Here is an 18,682-nt window from a genome sequence, read left to right as displayed (position 1 = left end):
GGACGTGATAAGCAAATCGGGCCATTTGACTCAAAAGATACGCACATACCTATATTGGTAATGTAGTCTGAAGTTTAAAAAGATCCTATTGTGTGTATCCTTATAGATGCATCTTAACATCTGCGTTTATGAGAAATTATAGGTACGCTATCGTCAACAATCTGTATTTTTCTCATTGTATACACAAACACTAATTACTGTCTTTGTGTTTTAGGGAAATATGCACCAGTGGTCGATTTATATTCGGGAAGGAGTCGATCTTCATGCAACCATGGCAAATTGTAGAATTTGAAGGTTGCCTTTATTATGCATTTCTACCAGCAAATCGTTTGAAGGACTTAGTTGCGGTCGACGAAGAAGAACATAATCTGGATGAGGAAACTGAAGATATTCAAAAGTTATTGACAGATAAGGAAGACACTCCTATCAGCAACGATCAGGAAAGCAACGCAAACGTAGATCTCAACGAACCTAGTGATTACTGCCAAGTCAAAGTTGAAAGTAATTCAAGTGATACCGAATTGCCATCGAGAGTACAGATTGCAATTCCTAGTGTGGTTGAACTGGAGAGTACCTATTCATGCAACACGTGTAACATAGATTTTGATCTCGAGATCATGCTGAGAAGGCACAATACAAAAGTTCACGACCATCGAGCGCATAAGTACAAATGCAAAGTATGTCCGAAAACTTGCAAAACGTTGATTGCATTTAAAATGCATGTAGATATGGAACACAAGAAGACTAAAGATCCTATTGTGTTTGTCTGTACATATTGTAAATTTGAATGCAAAAAAAGAACGACCCTTCACTCACACATTGCAAGAAAGCATGCAACACGTAAGAAGGAGCATGAGGAGTATTTGTGCGACATCTGCGAATTCAAGTGCCAGAGTAGACGTCGATTGAAGGAACATCTTGAGAGAAAACATGCTGCTGACTACAAATACGTCTGCGAGATATGTGGTAAAAAGTTCAAAGTCAAGGGTGATATGAGACTTCATGTAAGATTTAAGCACAAAGAAGGACCCATAATATGCGATGTCTGTGGAAAAACCTGCTCGAACAGTAACTCTCTTTACGTTCATCAAAAATGGGCCCATTTTAAACCAAAGTACGAGTGCCACATTTGCCACCGTCGCATGGTTACCCAATCTAATCTCGATCAACATATTTTACTACAGCACGAAAGACGAGAAAGCTTTGTGTGCGAGGAGTGCGGTAAATCTTTCACTGAAAATCACAGGCTGAAACAGCACATGATGACTCACACCGGAGATAGACCGTACACGTGTACGATTTGTGGTAAAGCATTTGCTCGTCGTACAGCTTTTCGCCAGCATCTTTTAATTCATACTGGCAAACGACCCTACGTTTGTGATATTTGTGGCAAAGCGTTCACTCAGAAACCAGGATTAATTTGTCATAGGAAATCGCATCCTGGTGTCCACCCGCCTTTGCCTGTTGTTCATATTGAGCATATTATAAATGATTTCATGAAAAAATAGTGCAACATTATTAGCTGTAGCTTATAAATATGCTACCAGTTCTATGGCCTGGCCACGCTTTATTTCAGATCGTACATTATCTTATCTTAATTAATATGAATGTGCTCAAATACAATATTAAACCGAATTAAATAGCGTATCATACTTTCTATAGCAAACATAACAATTTTGTGTGATTCCATTATTGGATTAAATCTGAGCTACTATCACAATTTATGATAGACAAGCATTATCGTTGATGTTTCAGTGAATTTTTTTTGTTTTTCTCATTTGGATTATTTCTACACATCTCATGGTTATGTTTATGATTCGTATATGTACTGCGCATTATAGAGATGTATGAAAATAATAAAATTTGTAAAATATTCAAAGAATTATTATTTATGTTGCATACATTTGTGATCCGGATTGATGGTGCACTCTGAACTCTTTTGTAGTTGGGATACCAATCTGAGATCTAATATTCACAGGTATTTGTACTACCCAATAAATTTTTAAATAAAATTATCAACACTAGGTAATATGTATATATTATACCGTCTCTTGATCCAAAGCTGGTACCTTTCATACGACAAGTAAGTTGCTTTTACTATATGAATTATGTGAATCCTAATAATACTTCCTTAACTTCTGTTTCAGATTTTTATCAGTCAAGGACACAGAAAAACACCATGGAATATTTATATTCGGCAAGGAGTCTGTAATTATGCAAGAGTGGCAGATTATCGAATTTGATGACAAGCCCTGTTACGCCTTTCTCCCTGCGAGCTGTTTCTCTGAAACCGTAAGCGATAAGCAGCCAACTGAAGTTGATAATGATATCAATGTCACTGTTGAAGAGAGCTATACAAATGAGCCTGTACCAGGGAGTGAGAATGAGTCTGAGTTGGAAGTAACTGAAAATCAAGAATCACCGCTCTCTGTTCTCAGTGATGAAGAAAGAGCAGACGATAAAGTTCAAAACGGCCGCTCAATAGGTGACTTATATCAAGTAAAGATGGAGGGAAATACTGTCACTATTGAAAAATTGGCTGAGAATGTTACGGAATCTATAAATCAAGATAACGAATTGTCAGAAGAACCCGACACTCAGTATTTTTCTGAACACGTTACTCCGATGCCAGATTTCATCACACGATCCCTCAAGTGCAAGGTTTGTTCAAAAACTTTTGACTCGGAAATAGCATTTCGCAAGCACGTCGCGTGGACGCACAAGAAGAAAGTATGCATCGAAGAAAATGGGGCTTATGTGTGCGCCGTATGTGATTTCAGGAGTTCAAAAAAATCTTCATTCATTGCTCATCTTGAGCGACAACACGAAACACGCTCCAAATCATCACTACTATTTCCCTGTGAGGCGTGTGGATTTGTTTGTAGGTCCAAACATTCTCTGCAGTCACACTTTACTCGAAAGCACACAGACTCTTACGAGTACCCGTGTAAATTTTGTTCCAAAAAGTTTAAGGTGAAAGGGGACCTCACGACTCATGTCAGGTTTCATCATAAAGAGAAACCTACAATGTGCGATTTGTGTGGCAAATCCTGCCGTAACAGCGGCTCGTTATACGTCCATCAGAAGTGGGCACACTACAAACCCAAGTTTGAGTGTCACATTTGCAAACGACGAATGGTAACTCAGGAGAATTTAGACCAACATTTGCTTCTGCAGCATGAAAAAAAGGAAAGGATCATGTGCGCCGAATGCGGAAAGACATTCAACAAAAAAGACTCTTTTAAGAGGCACATGTCTATTCATACCGGCAACAAACCCCACCTCTGTCCTATCTGTAGTAAACCATTTGCTCGTCGATCTCAACTACGACAACATCTCTTGATTCACACTGGAAAGCGACCATTTGTGTGCGACATATGTGGCAAGGCTTTTACACAGAAACCAGGCCTAATATGTCATCGAAAAACTCATCCTGGAACCCATCCTCCACTACCTGTGATGCCAATCGGTGATATCGTCAACGAACTTGCAGAGTTTAAAAAGGACAATCAGGACTAATACAATGTCAGAATAATGGTTGCCTTTAAATGAATTTATTTTGTCATTCAATTTTCATTAACGCGTGCTCAGACAATACCTTGTTAGTTATGAAAAAGAAGGTCAAGATAAGAGAGCACTTATAACGATGAACTTACTCCTTCCTTCCTTATTCCTTCAATGAATCTGAAATAAATCTTCTCAGGTATTCGCGATTGCTTCTTCAGTGTCTGGCATAACTGCACTGGGAAAAACATAACTACCTATTATAGCGTAACAACTATAACATGAAAACGTTATAATTATCATACACTCACCTTAGTGCAAATAGATGCTTAAGACGGTTCATTGTCAAATGTGTGTACCAATTGATGGCTGAAATAAATTTCGTTATTTTGTGAATTTTCCTCTAATAGAAACCATGTAGCGCAGGGCCTGGCTGTCCGATAAAATTTGTGCGTGTGCTTCTTCTGTAATTGATACGGATGTACGGACTTCAATAATTTTCGAATATGAATTTTAAGATAATTGTGAAACATTTCACATACCAAGATTGGGGTTTAAATTCAAAATATGTTTCATAAGTCTTTATGATTCTGTTAAAAACAGCCAAAGTAAGTAACGTAGAAAGGTCATGGTACATATTTATTCTCTTATTAATTTTGGTATTTATATTTTGTGTTTTAGAATCTCAAATCTGCTTTGCAACACTATTAGAATTGAATGCACCCCTGAGAATGTGATACTCTCATCGAAGCGAGCAACTGCTGAGAAAACAGCAAAGAATAAGAAACGTAACGGTGAAAGTAATTCACACAATCTGAAGAATAGAAGAAGAAATGCAACTAGAATTTGTAACAAGATCTTAGTGAAACCCGCTCTAGTGGACACAAGTTATTCCTGCGATACATGCAACGTTAGTTTTTCTTTGAAAAAAGAACTTATCAGGCATATGAGTGTTCATAAATACATTTGTGAAGCTTGCAACGAAAAATTTAAAACGAGGAATGAACTGAAAGCACATGTAGCATCCTCACACGGGCCAGAAAAATATCCATGCACTGTGTGTCACTATGTGAGTAATAACAAGTGGTCGCTACATGACCACTTCGTCAGGAAGCACACAGAGGAATACAAGTTTTCGTGTAACGTTTGTAGTAAAGAGTTTAAAATCAAGAACGACTTGCAAACCCACATAAACCGGAGTCACAGCGAGAATCCGCCTTTGGTTTGTGACATATGCGGTCATACGAATAAGAGCATCCATGCCCTAAAGTGCCATAAAAAATACGCCCACCACAAGCCACAATTTGAATGTAAACTCTGTAAAAGAAGAATGACGACTCGAGAGTATTTGGATCAGCATATCCTGCGGCATCAGACCAAAGAAAGAGTGATTTGTCCTACGTGTGGTAAAACATTTCGTGAGAAATATTCATTGGAGGTTCATATGCTGATCCACACTGGCGTCAAGCCTTTTATTTGTCCCGTCTGCGGCAAGTCATTTTCACGTCAGACTGCACAGGAACAACATATTTTGATTCACATGGGCAAACGTCCATATCTTTGCGATATCTGCGGTCTAACCTTTGCTCAAAAGCCTGGTTTAATATGTCATAGAAAAAGGCACCCTGGCCCTCTACCACCACTGCCTGCCGTATCTGTCAAAAATATTGTCAACGACTTCACAAGAGATTATGTAAAAAGACATCGCAATGATACAGAATGACTGTTAGTTCGACGGTTGCTCATTACTAATACTTTCTGGACAAAGAAATGTGCTTTAGCTTGGGTTACAATGGTAAGTCTCTTGCCTAAAAATAGTTTTAAGACATTCTGTGGAACCAATATGATTATCAAATACTGTGTAATAAAAGTAGAATTGCGGAACAACGTACGTGATATTGCCTGAGATTAAATCGAAATCAAACGATTCAATGTACTCAAGAAATATATGTATATATATTCTCTAAACTGGAAGTTGTCGTGTTTATTTGACTCAATGAAATTCAGGAACCATTTATCGTCTAGCAATCTAGTATGACACACTAAACCCTGATCTAGTTAGTAGACATGCTCGAGCTTGTGCCGCTTGATGAAAGTAATTTCGAGTGATTGAAAATGCTGTTTAATAAATATATCTTTGTTCTAGGGTATCAACTGCCGATCCTTTGAGCGTTTCATCGGACGGAGTGGTGTTGGAAAAAAGACAAATAGTGAGAATTGAATGCACTCCTGAGTATATGATATGGCCTGAAAAACAAGCAGCCAGAGACGACATTAAGTTGCTGAGTAAGGAAACACATTTGGATTCTGTTTCCGAAAAGCCAGATACAATTGTGGATACAAGGAATAGTAAGCCAGTAAGAAGAGTCACAAGGTCAAAGAAAACGTTCGAATGTAATTCCTGTCAGAAGACATTCCAAAAAAAAAGCAATCTAGCAGAGCATCTGAAGCAGCATAGACACAAGTGCACAGAATGTGGGAAAACTTTTAGCTTGAAGCGATACCTCAGTACACACTTTGAAAAAATACACAGACCTCAGTTGTATGAATGCAGTGTGTGCGACTACAAAAGTAACAACAAAGGAACTTTGAAAAACCACTTCATTCGCCTTCATACCAGTGCGTTTAATTTTTCCTGTGACTCTTGTGGCAAGCAGTTTAAAATAAAGAAAGCTTTGAATCACCACATGAAACAAAATCACAGTGGAAATCCTCCCATAGTATGCGACGTCTGTGGGCATTTTAGTAAAAATTTACATGCCCTCAAAGCACATATGAAGTATCGCCACTACAAACCTGAGTTTGAGTGTAATATTTGCAAGCGAGGAATGACAACGCAGGAGAATCTCAAGCAGCACTTGTCGTGGCATGAAAATAAAGAGAAGATTGTTTGTCCGACATGTGGGAAAAGATTCCGTGGCCGTGATTTGGATTCTCATATACGAGTACATACAGGTATCAAGCCTTTTCCCTGCCTAGTTTGTGGAAAAACCTTCAGACGTCAGACTGCTCAGGAACAACATGTCCTCATTCACACGGGGAAACGACCCTACATATGTGATATCTGCGGCCAGGCATTTGCGCAAAAACCTGGCTTGATATGTCACAGGAAGAGACACCCCGGCCCTTTGCCCCCACTGCCAGCCGTCTCCATTAAGACCATCATTACAGAATTCGCTAGAGAGTATGCTGGCAAAAACAGCAGTGCAGATCTGAGTGGGAACACATAAACGCACCTAGCTACAAATACGAGATGAAATTGATCCGGTTCATCTTTGTATTAATTAAGGAGTCAATTTCTCACACCGCAAGGTTTCATCCTAACAAGCTTCCTCGCGTTTGATGCAGCTCCATGCGTATAGAATGGTTTTCAACGCCATTGTCGAACCAATGCATAAATAGACATTAATTCATAAACATTCAATGTGATTAACATTTTGAGAATGATCATTTTTTAAGTTTGTTTTTCGCAAGTAAATCAGCTATGTGGTTGGCTAGTGAAATATCTTTGTTAAATATTCCTAGCTTTTGTATCTTGTATATATGATGGAAACTACATGCTTAAGAAAAAAAAATATATGGAAATAAATGTTCATCGAGAAAAGCAAGTTTCTTTAGACTATGCAATATTCACTTTGTTACGCATTCATGACGATTGCATCACTGTCGAACTGAAAACACAGTCAGTATAATCATTGCAACTGTTCTACTGTAGTAGTATTATTATTAGATAAGATTGTACTTATATTCATAGTTTTCCAGGGTAATTTCAACCTTTCTACTTACGGTAGTACGGCTCTAAACTGTACGTATGATATTGGGTATGTAAGCATATCGTTTAAACGGTATATTCATTTCGCATATCAACACCCTATCTGTCGCAATGACATTAATCATCAAATGACTTTGTTTTAGGCAAAAATCATCTTACTCCTCAAACATGCCTTTCCACTTACGATATGAACCTACAAAGTATTGATTACTTTAACAAATTTAAAATTCAACAATTGGGCAGCAAAGGGCACAAATTTCCAACCCTACATCAATGAGTCTACTACTGAAAATGGGAATTGGAAAATTACTTGAACGACATATTCCATAATTAAGATCATGTTGTTTCGTGGAACAATAACACAGCATACATGCAAGTTGCGAATTCCTATCAAGACTTAGTCGATAGCACTACTTGAAATTTACACAAAACAAATACATAGACACAGGTATACAATTGTGGTGTGTGAAACTTAAACTACGTAGTTTGAAAGGATCTTTAAATACTGATTTCATACGAATGTGAACCATCTGAAGCACAACGTGAAGCAGTTTCACAGAGGTAATTTGCTAATAGCATGCAGCACATGTGATCAATTTTGACGTAGGAATCCGGCTTGATTTGTAAAAGCAAAAGGTACAATAATTGACTTTTATTTTTGACTGTTATCACCATAAAAAAATGTATGGCATAGTATCTGGATTATTAATAAACCGCGAAAAAAAGTTTGCACTTATCGTAAAATCTCTCTGTGATATTGTAGTAAAACCGTGGCTTTATCAATATTGTCTTTGTTGATCCTTAATTGAGCTCTGTACCTGGAACATATGACTTCCAGTGTTAAGAATACCAATTTTCCATGGGTGCTCATCAATCGATATGTTGACAAATGAAGTAACAATTAATTTGTATAATATGACTGTCGGATTAATTATATCTACTGTATTTATCAAGTAAGTATTTAAATTTTATGGCCATTAAACCTCATTCTTTACTATAACTGAATTCGTCTCTCTGCCTTTTTTCTGTTTTAGACTGGTACCATCAGATCCCTTGAGCATTCCATTATCACGATGTCGAGTGTCTTCTGCTACAAATGTGCACCTTTTGCAAAATGAGCGCACACCGGGATTGATGATTGGGATGATGGATCGGGTCACCATGGAAAACCAAAAGAAGCACAAGAGTAATAAGAGGCCCAGTGTAATGCTTGGAAAGGCTGAAATGAATTTTGAAATACCTGATATGAGTTTGGATCAAAGTAAGAATACAAAGAAGGGAATAAGATTGCAATGTGACTTATGCAAAAAAATATATTTTAATAAAAATAAGCTTGTATTGCACATCAAACAGCATGCTTACAGATGCACAACATGCGCAAAAACTTTCACGCTGAAACGGGACCTTAAAATTCATATGGAGGAAATTCACGGGCCACAAATGTACGAATGCAGCGTATGTGAATACAAGAGTAATAAAAAGTGGACGTTGAAGGATCATTTCGTCAGAAAACATACGGACAACTATCAGTTCTCGTGCAAATTTTGCAGTAAACTATTTAAAATACAAAACAATCTAAAACAACACATTAACCAGATGCACAGTGGCAATCCACCTATTGTCTGTGAAGTTTGTGGTCATGAAAGTAAAAATTTACACGCACTGAAGTCTCACATAAAATATATACACGAGAAGCCAGAGCATGTTTGTAAAATTTGTAAACGACGGCTTGTCTCGCAAAAAGGGCTTCAGCAGCACCTTCACTGGCACGAAACCAAGGAGAGAGTCGTATGTGAACAATGTGGTAAAATGTTCCACATTCCGTACGACTTGGAAGTCCATATGCGATCGCACACCGGTATTAAACCTTACTCCTGCACCGTATGCGCTCAGTCGTTTGCTCGCAGAAATACTCTCAGACAGCATCTCCTCATTCACACTGGAAAACGACCCTATGTATGCGACATATGCGGCAAGACATTCACCCAGAAACCAGGGCTCACCAGTCATAGAAAATCACATCCCGGTTCTCATCCGCCACTACCCAGAGTTTATATTGATAGCATTCTCCAGGGTTTATCTAGGGATACAAAAGATCATCCAAAAGAGGTCCAAGATTGAGTGATGTGTGCTTTTATAGCCTCGTTGGCAGATGTAGGAGGTGACAATAATGAAGAAAACGAGTTGAAAAATTGTTGTTCAAAGTAAAAACTTGTTTTGAAGTTTTTTTTTTCAAAGTGAAAAATGATCTATAAAATTAATTTCATGAAGATCAATTTTGGAGTAAGGTCGCAATAAGCAAAACTTTCTTTCATCTAGATTCTGAAAGTCTTATCTGAAATACCTCCAAGCATGCCAGATTTACTCTACACTTCAAACACTAATACCTATCATTTCTTCAATACAGTCAAATGAAGCATGTCACTATTTTGTTTATTCATTCCACGAGAGATTTGATCGATATTAAAAAACACAGTTTTTCAGTTGAAGTCAACATAACTATGTTTTACGTAATTTAGTGACTTTCAAAGCTGCTCGAATTCAATTTTGTACATCAGAAGTGTAATAAACTCAGCGCCTACTGGAATAGATTTAAGGACAGTTTCATCTGGCAAATTACACGTGCTTAAAACATGCTTACCGACGAAGAATATAAAAAATTCTGAAAGCTACAATACCAAGGTTATTTGGTTTGTCTTGATCTTAATATTCTTGTACAGTACAATAAAACGTTGAATGAATATATCTAAAACCATGTATCTCGGTTCATTTTATACCATTGAATTATGCTCTTTCAATTCCAATATTTCCCATGATCTGATTTTTAAAGGATGGGTATAAGCTGCAGTCAGTCCCACATTCCGATCGAAATTTGATTAGCTATTTACAACTAAAGAGCCAACTACTAGTAGCAACAAATAGATTTAAATGATAAAAAAAAATTTGTTTTTCTAGGATATCTATGCCTGACCCACTGTTACTAAGAAAACAACATCAAGAGAAGAGATCAAAAGCCGTCGTGACACGGAAACAATCGAAGCCAAAGTTGATTCTCCCAAAACCTTTATCGCCTGAATATGCGGTTGTGCTGCCAAAATCATATATATTGATAAGATCAGATGAAAAGCCACCCAGTAACGTTCCCCAAGATATCGGTGTACTGAAACTGGTTGAACATGCAGGAGGAGAAAAGGTTGAGTCGCTCGATGAAAGGTATTCATGCAAGATTTGCTGTGTTAAATTTGCAAAACGAACACTGTTTGTTAAACACGTGAAAATGCATACATACAAGTGTGAAACTTGCCTGAAACCCTTTAAAAATGAGACTGATTTTGATCTGCATTTGAAGACACATGGATCACAAGAAGACGTTAAGTTGGAATATCCTTGTAATGTCTGCAATTATGTCAGCAAGAATAAACGTATTCTTGAGGCCCACTTCATAAGAAAACATACAGACGTTTACAATTTCTCTTGTGAGGTATGCGGAAAGGCGTATAAAATAAAAAATGACCTGAGAACGCATGTGATCAAGTATCACAGCGGGAACCCACCTGTAGTATGCGACGTATGCGGAAGATCATGTGTTGATAAACACACCTTGAAGGTCCACCAGAAGTTTGCTCACTACAAGCCACAGTTTAAATGTTCTATTTGTCCAAAACGAATGGTATCTCAAGAAAATTTGGACCAGCATGTTCAGTGGCATAATGAAAAAGTGATATGCGAAGAGTGCGGAAAGACATTTTCTGAAAAATGTTCACTAGCGGTTCACATGAGAACACATACTGGCGACAAGCCCTACCCTTGCCCTGTGTGTGGGAAATCTTTTGCTCGTTCTGGTGCTCAAAGGCAGCATATCTTAACTCATACTGGTCAGCGTCCCTATGTGTGCGATATCTGTGGCAAGTCTTTTACCCAAAAGCCTGGATTGATTTGTCATAGAAAGACACACCCAGGGCCGTTACCTCCACTTCCGCCATTATATATTGAGGAAATATTAAAACAGTTTGAAGCAGATTGCATCAACAAATTCAAAAACTATCCAGAGACTAAATGACTTGTAAATACAACATCTTTCATTTAATAGCAAAAGCGAGGTATCACTATACTGCCTAAAATTGTGTATAACTATAAAATTGCATGTTCGAATAAGCCACTGTAATAATATACTTGGTATGATTAAAATCTGTATAAATCACACCCTATAGTCGTAATTCGTCAAATTTTAAATATTTCCTAGGCTCTTTCAAACTTGTCGAAAATATTTTGAGAATTATAATCCTGCAGCAGATAGATACACGACGTATTGTGAAGAGTTATTTTAGGTAATATTAGATATTTACGATCAGTTATTAGAGTATAAGGGATTATATAGGGTATTCTACAGACGTGGAGAAAGAACAGCCATTTCAGCTTATTTTCTGTTTCAGGAGTTCATGGAGTAAATCAAGCAAACGAGCAATACACGAATGCAGAAAATGTGATGCTGGATTTTTTCACATGACCAAACTCATTGAACATTTGAAAAATGTGCATGGGATTGAACGTGCATTCAAATGTGATCAGTGTGGCAAAGCGTTTCGTAGTCCAATGAACATCAAGAGACACAAATTAATACACACTGGACTAAAAAGATTCGGTTGCGACCTCTGTAGTTACACGTGTAATCAAAAATCGAATTTGGAATACCACAGGCGGAGACATGCCAAAGATTACGCTTATAAATGCGAATTGTGCAACAAGGGTTTTCTCTCTAAGAAAGAGTATGTTGAGCACAAGAATGTTCACTCTGGTAAAAAACCTTATGCCTGTGAGCTTTGTCCAAAGTCCTATCCTTATAAAAATAACTTACTGGTTCATAAAAGAGTAAATCACCCTGAATTGATGCAAACTGTCGACAGATATAATTGTGCCGTTTGCTCCATGAATTTTCCATACAAAAGACTTTTGATGCGGCATATGAAATCATGTCATGGGGTAGAACAACATTTGAAAACTTTCCTCTGTGACTTTTGCGGGAAACAGGTATCCTCCCAAAGTGTTTTGGTAACACACAGAAGGACGCATACTGGTGAAAAACCAGTCAGTTGCGAAATATGTGGAAAACATTTTAGTTCTCGAGAGAATTTAAAACTACATCAACGCACGCATACGGGGGAAAAACCGCACATTTGTTTGCAATGTGGCAAAGGCTTCACGCAGAGAACTTCTTTGGTATTTCACATGCGATACCACACTGGGCAACGTCCGTATCAATGTTTGATTTGCAAGAAAGGATTTGTCTCCAACACATTCCTCAAGAAGCACCAAAAAACTCACAGCACTAATCTTACTTTGTCGTAGTATAAATATCACCGTCCAATAAATGTGGACACAAATATAAATAAAAATATCTGGCGATAGAGTCGAATGAAAATAAACTAACAACAACCCAATGTATACTACCACATATTGTTTTAATATCCGACTCTATTGATAGACGTTACTAAATTTTCTTATTTTCTGCCAAGCGGTTACCTATTTTACTTTAAGAGGAGACTAATATATTCTCATAATCTGGAACAAGCGTTTAACCTGCGAGCTGTTCAGAGCCGAGTGCTTGAAATCAGACTTTAATGACATGCGCGTTCAACGTACGTGTATATGCTTGAGAGTTAGGGTACTGATTCCTAAATTTTTTCTGGTAACGTTGATAAAAGTAATACTTAGTCACGTGAAATTATGTTACAGCCAGTGGTCCACCGATCATATTCAGTTTGATGAAACCGAGTTTAAGATGAAGCTCGAGAACGACCCTATCTCCACCGAAGTAAAGTAAGTAAAACAAACCTATCATCATCTTTATAATAGATAAATACAGGGCTGCAAATGGTTTTTAAATGCAACCCTTCTTTAGCATTATACTTCAGTACAAATTTTAGTAGGCAATTTTGAGGATTCAATCATTTTCAGAGGGTGTAAGAAGAATTGAGAATTCTCCAGATTAATTTAGAAAGTAAAAAGTTAGTCGTGCGCATCACCTGCGCTCTAACACCAATTTCATTTGCATCGAAATATACAAAAAAGAAAATCGCAAAGAAAATCAGGTTACTGAGAAGCGGACCGTTTAGTTGTTATGCTCAAAATTGAAATTGAACGTGTGTTTGCATTATGCTTATAGTTCACATTATACTAGAGCAATCCTTGTCCAAATGTATTTAGTTTCTCTACAATTTCCTTAACATGCGTCCTAGTCTATTTATATTCATGTAAATTTTCAGATCAGAGAGCAACATTAAGGCGTGTGAAATTTGTAATGAAAAATTTCACTTTGTAACACGGCTAGTTGCACATCTCAGAATAGCGCATGGCATTCAGAAACCTTTTAAATGTACGTCATGCTGGAGAACATACGCACAACAATTCATGCTGAATGCTCATGTTAAAAAGTCTCACACTCCGAAGAATATTTCCTGTGACCAGTGTAAGTTCATATGTGTTACGAATGCGGATCTAGAGAGGCACAGGAAGAAACAGCATGTGCCAAAAGTGAAATTTTACTGCGAAGTATGTTGTGAAACTTTTACGGATGAGGAACAATTTGTAACGCATACAGCTATACATAACTTTATCGACTATCAACAATGTAACAGATGTAGTATTACCTTCAATGATGTTGAATCTCTCAAGGAGCATCACAGATTGTATCATTTCAATCAGCCAGCAGAGGACGAAACTGAAGATTCTAAGCATAAATGCAAGATTTGCGGCATGGCTTACAAGTTTAAATCCGTATTGAAGCAACATAAGCTTGATGTTCATGGTATTCCTAATTATGAAAGACCCCGGCGTAGGTATCTCTGTGCGCTATGTGGAAAAGAGTTGAAAACAGCGAAGGGCTTTCAAATTCACAACCGAAGTCATACTGGTGAAAAACCTTATACCTGTGAAGTATGTGGAAAATGCTTTGCTTGTGAAACGTTACTGAGAACACATAACGTTACACATACGGGTGAAAGAAAATACACGTGTGATCAGTGTGGAAAATCATTTACCCAACGATCCACTCTTGTTGTGCATAAGAGATATCACACTGGTGAACGGCCGTATGTCTGCCAAAAATGTAATAAGGGTTTTGTCACTCGCACTGTCCTAAATACTCATCTAAAATCCTGTCACTGACAATACCAGGTAAGCTCGATGACACACTTAGATCGCGTTCCATTTCGAGTACTTAAATAAAAATTGGTGTTAGAGGGTAGTGAATATCTTTTAGCTTTTATGTTATATTTTCTGTTGATGTTTCAATGACATCGTGACCTGACGTTACGAAAATCTACGCGCTGTCATTTGTCTTACACCCTAAGTAGAGCTCTATCCAAATTGTCAACAACTTCTGACCTCCACCCTATTCAATCAGTCTACGTAATGACAACATCGCAAATACAGGACCAGCATTTTCAAAACTATCACCATTTTGAATGTTAGTGCAAATGAGTTTGATAGTAATTGTCGTTTTACAGAAGTTTCTTGCCACTGGCAAATAATGAGAAGTTAGCGCTACTTGAAGACGAAGCAGCTGGGGAGGTAGTTGTGAATCAGTTGACTGTGAGCAGAATTGAGAAACCGGAGAACGCAACATCAGTGCCAAAAGTTGAAACGTCCAAGAATGCGAAAAAGTCGACCAAGTGTCACATCTGTGATATTGAGCTGAATTATGAAATACGAATGATAGAGCATCTCAACATAGTGCATGGAATTGCGAAGGCATTTGAATGCAATGAATGTTCTCGTAGTTTCAGCACACCACGGCAGCTAAAGCAGCATGTAAAGATTCACAAAGCCCAGATTGTTTACAGCTGCGACGAGTGCGATTACAAGTCGTTGCACAAGGTGAATATCGGCCTTCACCAGAAACGACATCATTGGAAAGATTACTCAGTGTTTTGTGAGATTTGTGAGAAGGGATTCATAGCACAGGGGGAGCTCAAGGCTCATCTGGTATCGCACGAAGTTGCTAGACCGTTTGCGTGCACGACTTGTGGAAAGTCATTTAAAAGTAAAGATCACGTCAAGGGTCACGTCAGAACATTGCATCCCGAGATGTGTTCCAGCAATACAGTGAAGAAATATTCTTGTGAAATTTGTGGCCAAAGTTTTTCCCATAAACCATTGTACTATAGGCATAAGCAGGATGAACACGGTGAAAAAAATTGTCGCAGAAAGAAGCAATTGTTCCTCTGCGATTTGTGTGGCAAGGCGGTGACTAGCCTTGCAAGCATGCAAGTACACAGAAGAATTCACACCGGGGAGAAGCCATTCACATGTGAAGTGTGCGGAAAATGTTTTGCATCTATGGGTCTGTTGAAAACTCACAATATTACCCATTCCGGGGAAAGAAAGCACACCTGCGATGACTGTGGTAAAACTTTTACACAGAGATCAACATTGGTTGTTCATAAACGTTATCACAGTGGTGAAAGGCCTTATGTCTGCATCAAATGTAACAAAGGATTTGTAACACGAACTATTCTTAATCTTCATCTTAAAAGTCGTCGTCATTAGATGAAAGAAGATGATATTCATTTCAACGAGTTCATATAATAATTTTATTGCATTTCAATTTCACGTTATTACTAATATTATATATCTAGTTTGTGTGAGTTTCTTTCATTATTCGATGTTTGCTTTCCCTTTATTTAAACTCTGATACATACATCAGAAAAGTCATATAGCTGATTTGTTGTAAACAATATATGTGTTTCTATTGTAATTCCATATGTATTGCATATTTCATACAAGACATTAGTATCAATGTATCCGATATTTACATTTTCTCAGATGATGTTCTTATTATCAGTAAAAGCTTTCCGTTAATCTTCCATACATTTTATTAATTCCATTCCATTATTCCATTAAATTTTATTTTATTTTTATTTCTTTAATTTAACTTAATTTTTCTAATGTCATAGTAGAATGTATTTTTTTATCATTACATGATATGTGTGGTGAGACTTGAACTGTTCCAAAATAATGTGTTATGCGGTTAATAAAAACGTTTAATTACTGCAATACAAGGAAGGTATTAAATTTACATAATTGTTCAACTGTGGCACTGATAAACTCCGGACAACCTAATTTTGCAATTCAGATTCAGATATCATTTGTGTGCCAAATTTGTAGTTTAGCACTTTTTGTTGGATGTTGGAAAGCATAATGATATTAGATTTAACAGAGACAGAAATTTTCAGTGAAATATCAAAACTGAAGCAGGGTCTTCAATACAGAAATCAACTCCTTGCTGCACCATTTTATGATCGTACTGATAGCCGATGTCATCCAAGATTGCACGATTGTGTGAACTTACATTACGTGGTTTCACATGAATTCGTTGAAAACCTACACCCGTCAGTGAAGAAAATAGTGATAAGAAATTAATAAAACACATATATATGAAATTCGTAAAATCATTTTTAAGCATACAAGTCTTGCTGGCTGTCTGAAGTTCACAAATATCTCGCAGGGTGTCCAAGCTCCTGAGAACACCGTCGTATTGCAACTGTGTTAATTGTTTGCAGCGAACCAAAAGAGATACTAATAAATCATCTAGCAATTCTCGATTGTTTCGCAACTGGAGCATGACTTCCGCTGTAAATTTACATAATTTAAATAAATTGTGTTCAAAGGTGAGTTAAACTGAATTTCACAACATTTTATCCACATCAAACGCACACAATGTGTCAGTATAGTGAGTTATGAGTAGTCCAACGGTACTCCGAAAGTTACGAGATCTGCTCTGATCCCAGACATGGCCGCTAAACATTTGAAAACTCCCAAGTGGAACACTGGGCAGTAGCAAATAGCACATGTCCTCATAGTGCGAGATGTTCACTGAAAATTCAAGTACTGGGTTCATGCTGAGCGAGCAACAAACTAGTCGCTACTTTGTTTATCATGTATCAGATCAGAAATGTATATTTTAAAAATGTATATTTTAAAAATGTATGTTTTAATTATGTTTCATACCTATCGTGTAAGAGACTGTCAGCTTAGGACATGCAACGGCAAGTTCATGCCAAGCTCTGTTAGTGATTGTGTGTTGCCTGGAATCAGAGTCTCGAACAGATATATGAAGTATGCGAAGGGCCGACGGTGCAGCACTGGTTAAAGCATTGAGTACACTGTCCGATAAAGCTGGATAATCTAGTCTGAGGGTGGCCAAAGCTCCCAGTCGACCAAGTAGACGCAGATACCTGGAAAGTAGATATGACGTAACGAATTTACGACACTTCTATATTACCTGGTGAAAAAGAATCACCTGGGGTTGCTGTGAGGTGCTTGCCACTCCCTGAAAGCACCTCGAAGATCCAATGACGCTAGGCGATCCCCAGATGCTCTGACCGCAGAACCCAAAATTCTCAAAACGTCACTGACTCCTAAATTAGCATTCATCAGGTCCAGAGTCTCAAGTTTGTGCTGGCAGCTGTGATGATGAAAAATGTCTCGTGACAGACGGTTTATTATTTCTTATTCCTGCCATTGGTTCTTTACACTGCTCACCCTAAGAAATTAGCTAATGCGCATAAAAGCTTTCCTCGATTACCCCACTTGCAACTGAATACCCAGTCAGCCAGGATGAGCTCCTTCAGTTGCACGTCTTTTGTTCTAATGACATTGAGGAAATCTGCACCCGCTTCTGCCTGAATGTTACGTGCAAACCGTGTCTCCCTTGGAATTACATATGGCCTAGACCAAGCGAGCTCCAGGCGACGCATGTGCTGCCCATACTTGACCTTGAGACCAAAAATTGAAGATGTTTTTATGTATTATTGGGATGGCTAAAATTCTGAGAAAAATTGTCATTGCGCAAGGTAAGCACCGCAAGCTCTTTTGCCAGTGGTAATTCACCACGCAGATCACGATCTATGAGGACTGTCACTGAGCGCCAAAGAATAGGAGAGGATACGGCGTGTTTCCATGATTTGCAGACCTCTCCCAAATTTGCCCGGTCCCTGCTATTTAGGTGCCTGAATATTTCTGTAAGTATCAGCTCCGGCAGCTGATCCCACATCTCCCAGCTTCAATCTGTCTTGACCTCATCTCATCTCATCGTCGTTACATCTGAAGTACTTTTCTGTCATCGGTTATCATTGCTATTTGTATCTACTCACTTCGTTGTACCAGGTGTCTTAAATTTTATGCAATTCAATCTTAGAACGAAATTATAGTTTGACGTAAAAACATTAGTGTGACTCAGTAGTATGTTGCTAAAAAAAGAAGTAATTACGTAGCTGGTGATGTCAAGTAAAATACATGAATATGAAGGTACAGGAAGCGATCGGCAAGTTATTAAGTTGTTATCTTTTTTAATAGTTATTGTGAAGTAAAAAATACGACAAGAACGTAAATTTATAATTCAATGCG

General features: G+C 37.8%; 5 protein-coding genes across 9 annotated transcripts in view; 4 read left to right on the top strand and 1 right to left on the bottom strand.

Annotated features, from left to right (window-relative positions):
* Positions 1-11,336, top strand: part of LOC124411743 (zinc finger protein 37-like) — a 55,734-nt gene extending 44,398 nt beyond the window's left edge. Inside the window, exon 5 of one of the 4 annotated variants that reach the window (XM_046891110.1) lies at positions 10,232-11,336. In XM_046891110.1, coding sequence (XP_046747066.1) covers positions 10,232-11,336 — 1,105 coding nt within the window. Of the gene's footprint in view, positions 1-214; positions 1,528-2,147; positions 3,901-10,231 lie in introns of those variants that run through there. The other 3 variants (XM_046891104.1, XM_046891105.1, XM_046891099.1) reach the window with 3 other exon arrangements.
* On the top strand, positions 5,177-7,521 carry LOC124411750 (zinc finger protein OZF-like). Its single transcript, XM_046891125.1, has 2 exons — positions 5,177-5,299; positions 5,651-7,521. The coding sequence occupies exon 2, from the start codon at positions 5,742-5,744 to the stop codon at positions 6,732-6,734; it is 993 nt and encodes a 330-aa protein (XP_046747081.1). The 5' UTR covers positions 5,177-5,299; positions 5,651-5,741; the 3' UTR covers positions 6,735-7,521.
* Positions 8,514-14,922, top strand: LOC124411751 (gastrula zinc finger protein XlCGF62.1-like). The gene is made up of 4 exons (XM_046891126.1): positions 8,514-8,537; positions 13,010-13,093; positions 13,540-14,449; positions 14,782-14,922. The coding sequence occupies exons 2-3, from the start codon at positions 13,056-13,058 to the stop codon at positions 14,438-14,440; spliced, it is 939 nt and encodes a 312-aa protein (XP_046747082.1). The 5' UTR covers positions 8,514-8,537; positions 13,010-13,055; the 3' UTR covers positions 14,441-14,449; positions 14,782-14,922.
* On the top strand, positions 14,687-15,823 carry LOC124411424 (gastrula zinc finger protein xLCGF3.1-like). Its single transcript, XM_046890518.1, has 2 exons — positions 14,687-14,697; positions 14,782-15,823. The coding sequence occupies exons 1-2, from the start codon at positions 14,687-14,689 to the stop codon at positions 15,821-15,823; spliced, it is 1,053 nt and encodes a 350-aa protein (XP_046746474.1).
* Positions 15,824-16,215: 392 nt separating this feature from the next.
* LOC124411746 (F-box only protein 39-like) lies at positions 16,216-18,504 on the bottom strand. Of its 2 annotated transcripts, XM_046891117.1 has the most exons (7): positions 18,138-18,504; positions 17,819-18,051; positions 17,577-17,741; positions 17,285-17,511; positions 16,991-17,149; positions 16,742-16,906; positions 16,216-16,657 (listed from the first exon to the last, which is right to left on the bottom strand). In XM_046891117.1, the coding sequence occupies exons 1-7, from the start codon at positions 18,327-18,329 to the stop codon at positions 16,506-16,508; spliced, it is 1,293 nt and encodes a 430-aa protein (XP_046747073.1). In that variant the 5' UTR covers positions 18,330-18,504; the 3' UTR covers positions 16,216-16,505. The 2 variants fall into 2 exon arrangements, with proteins under 2 accessions (XP_046747073.1, XP_046747074.1); XM_046891118.1 differs by lacking the exon at positions 16,991-17,149.
* Positions 18,505-18,682: the final 178 nt, after the last annotated feature.

This window comes from Diprion similis, chromosome 10, assembly GCF_021155765.1.
Source record: "Diprion similis isolate iyDipSimi1 chromosome 10, iyDipSimi1.1, whole genome shotgun sequence".
NCBI lineage: Eukaryota > Metazoa > Arthropoda > Insecta > Hymenoptera > Diprionidae > Diprion > Diprion similis.
Note: the sequence above shows the minus strand (reverse complement) of the source record. Positions and strands in the feature narration are given on the sequence as shown.

What these genes read in the sequence shown, in the direction of transcription:
- LOC124411750 (XM_046891125.1), top strand. Translation starts at nt 5,742, where the DNA reads ATGATATGGCCTGAAAAACAAGCAGCCAGAGACGACATTAAGTTGCTG.
- LOC124411751 (XM_046891126.1), top strand. Translation starts at nt 13,056, where the DNA reads ATGAAGCTCGAGAACGACCCTATCTCCACCGAAGTAAA. An exon ending in CCTATCTCCACCGAAGTAAA is followed by an intron (nt 13,094 to 13,539) that starts GTAAGTAAAACA and finishes GTAAATTTTCAG; the next exon opens with ATCAGAGAGCAACATTAAGG.
- LOC124411746 (XM_046891117.1), bottom strand. Translation starts at nt 18,329, where the DNA reads ATGTGGGATCAGCTGCCGGAGCTGATACTTACAGAAATATTCAGGCAC. An exon ending in CACTGGCAAAAGAGCTTGCG is followed by an intron (nt 18,052 to 18,137) that starts GTGCTTACCTTG and finishes TTTGGTCTCAAG; the next exon opens with GTCAAGTATGGGCAGCACAT. An exon ending in GACAGTCTCTTACACGATAG is followed by an intron (nt 17,150 to 17,284) that starts GTATGAAACATA and finishes TTGAATTTTCAG; the next exon opens with TGAACATCTCGCACTATGAG.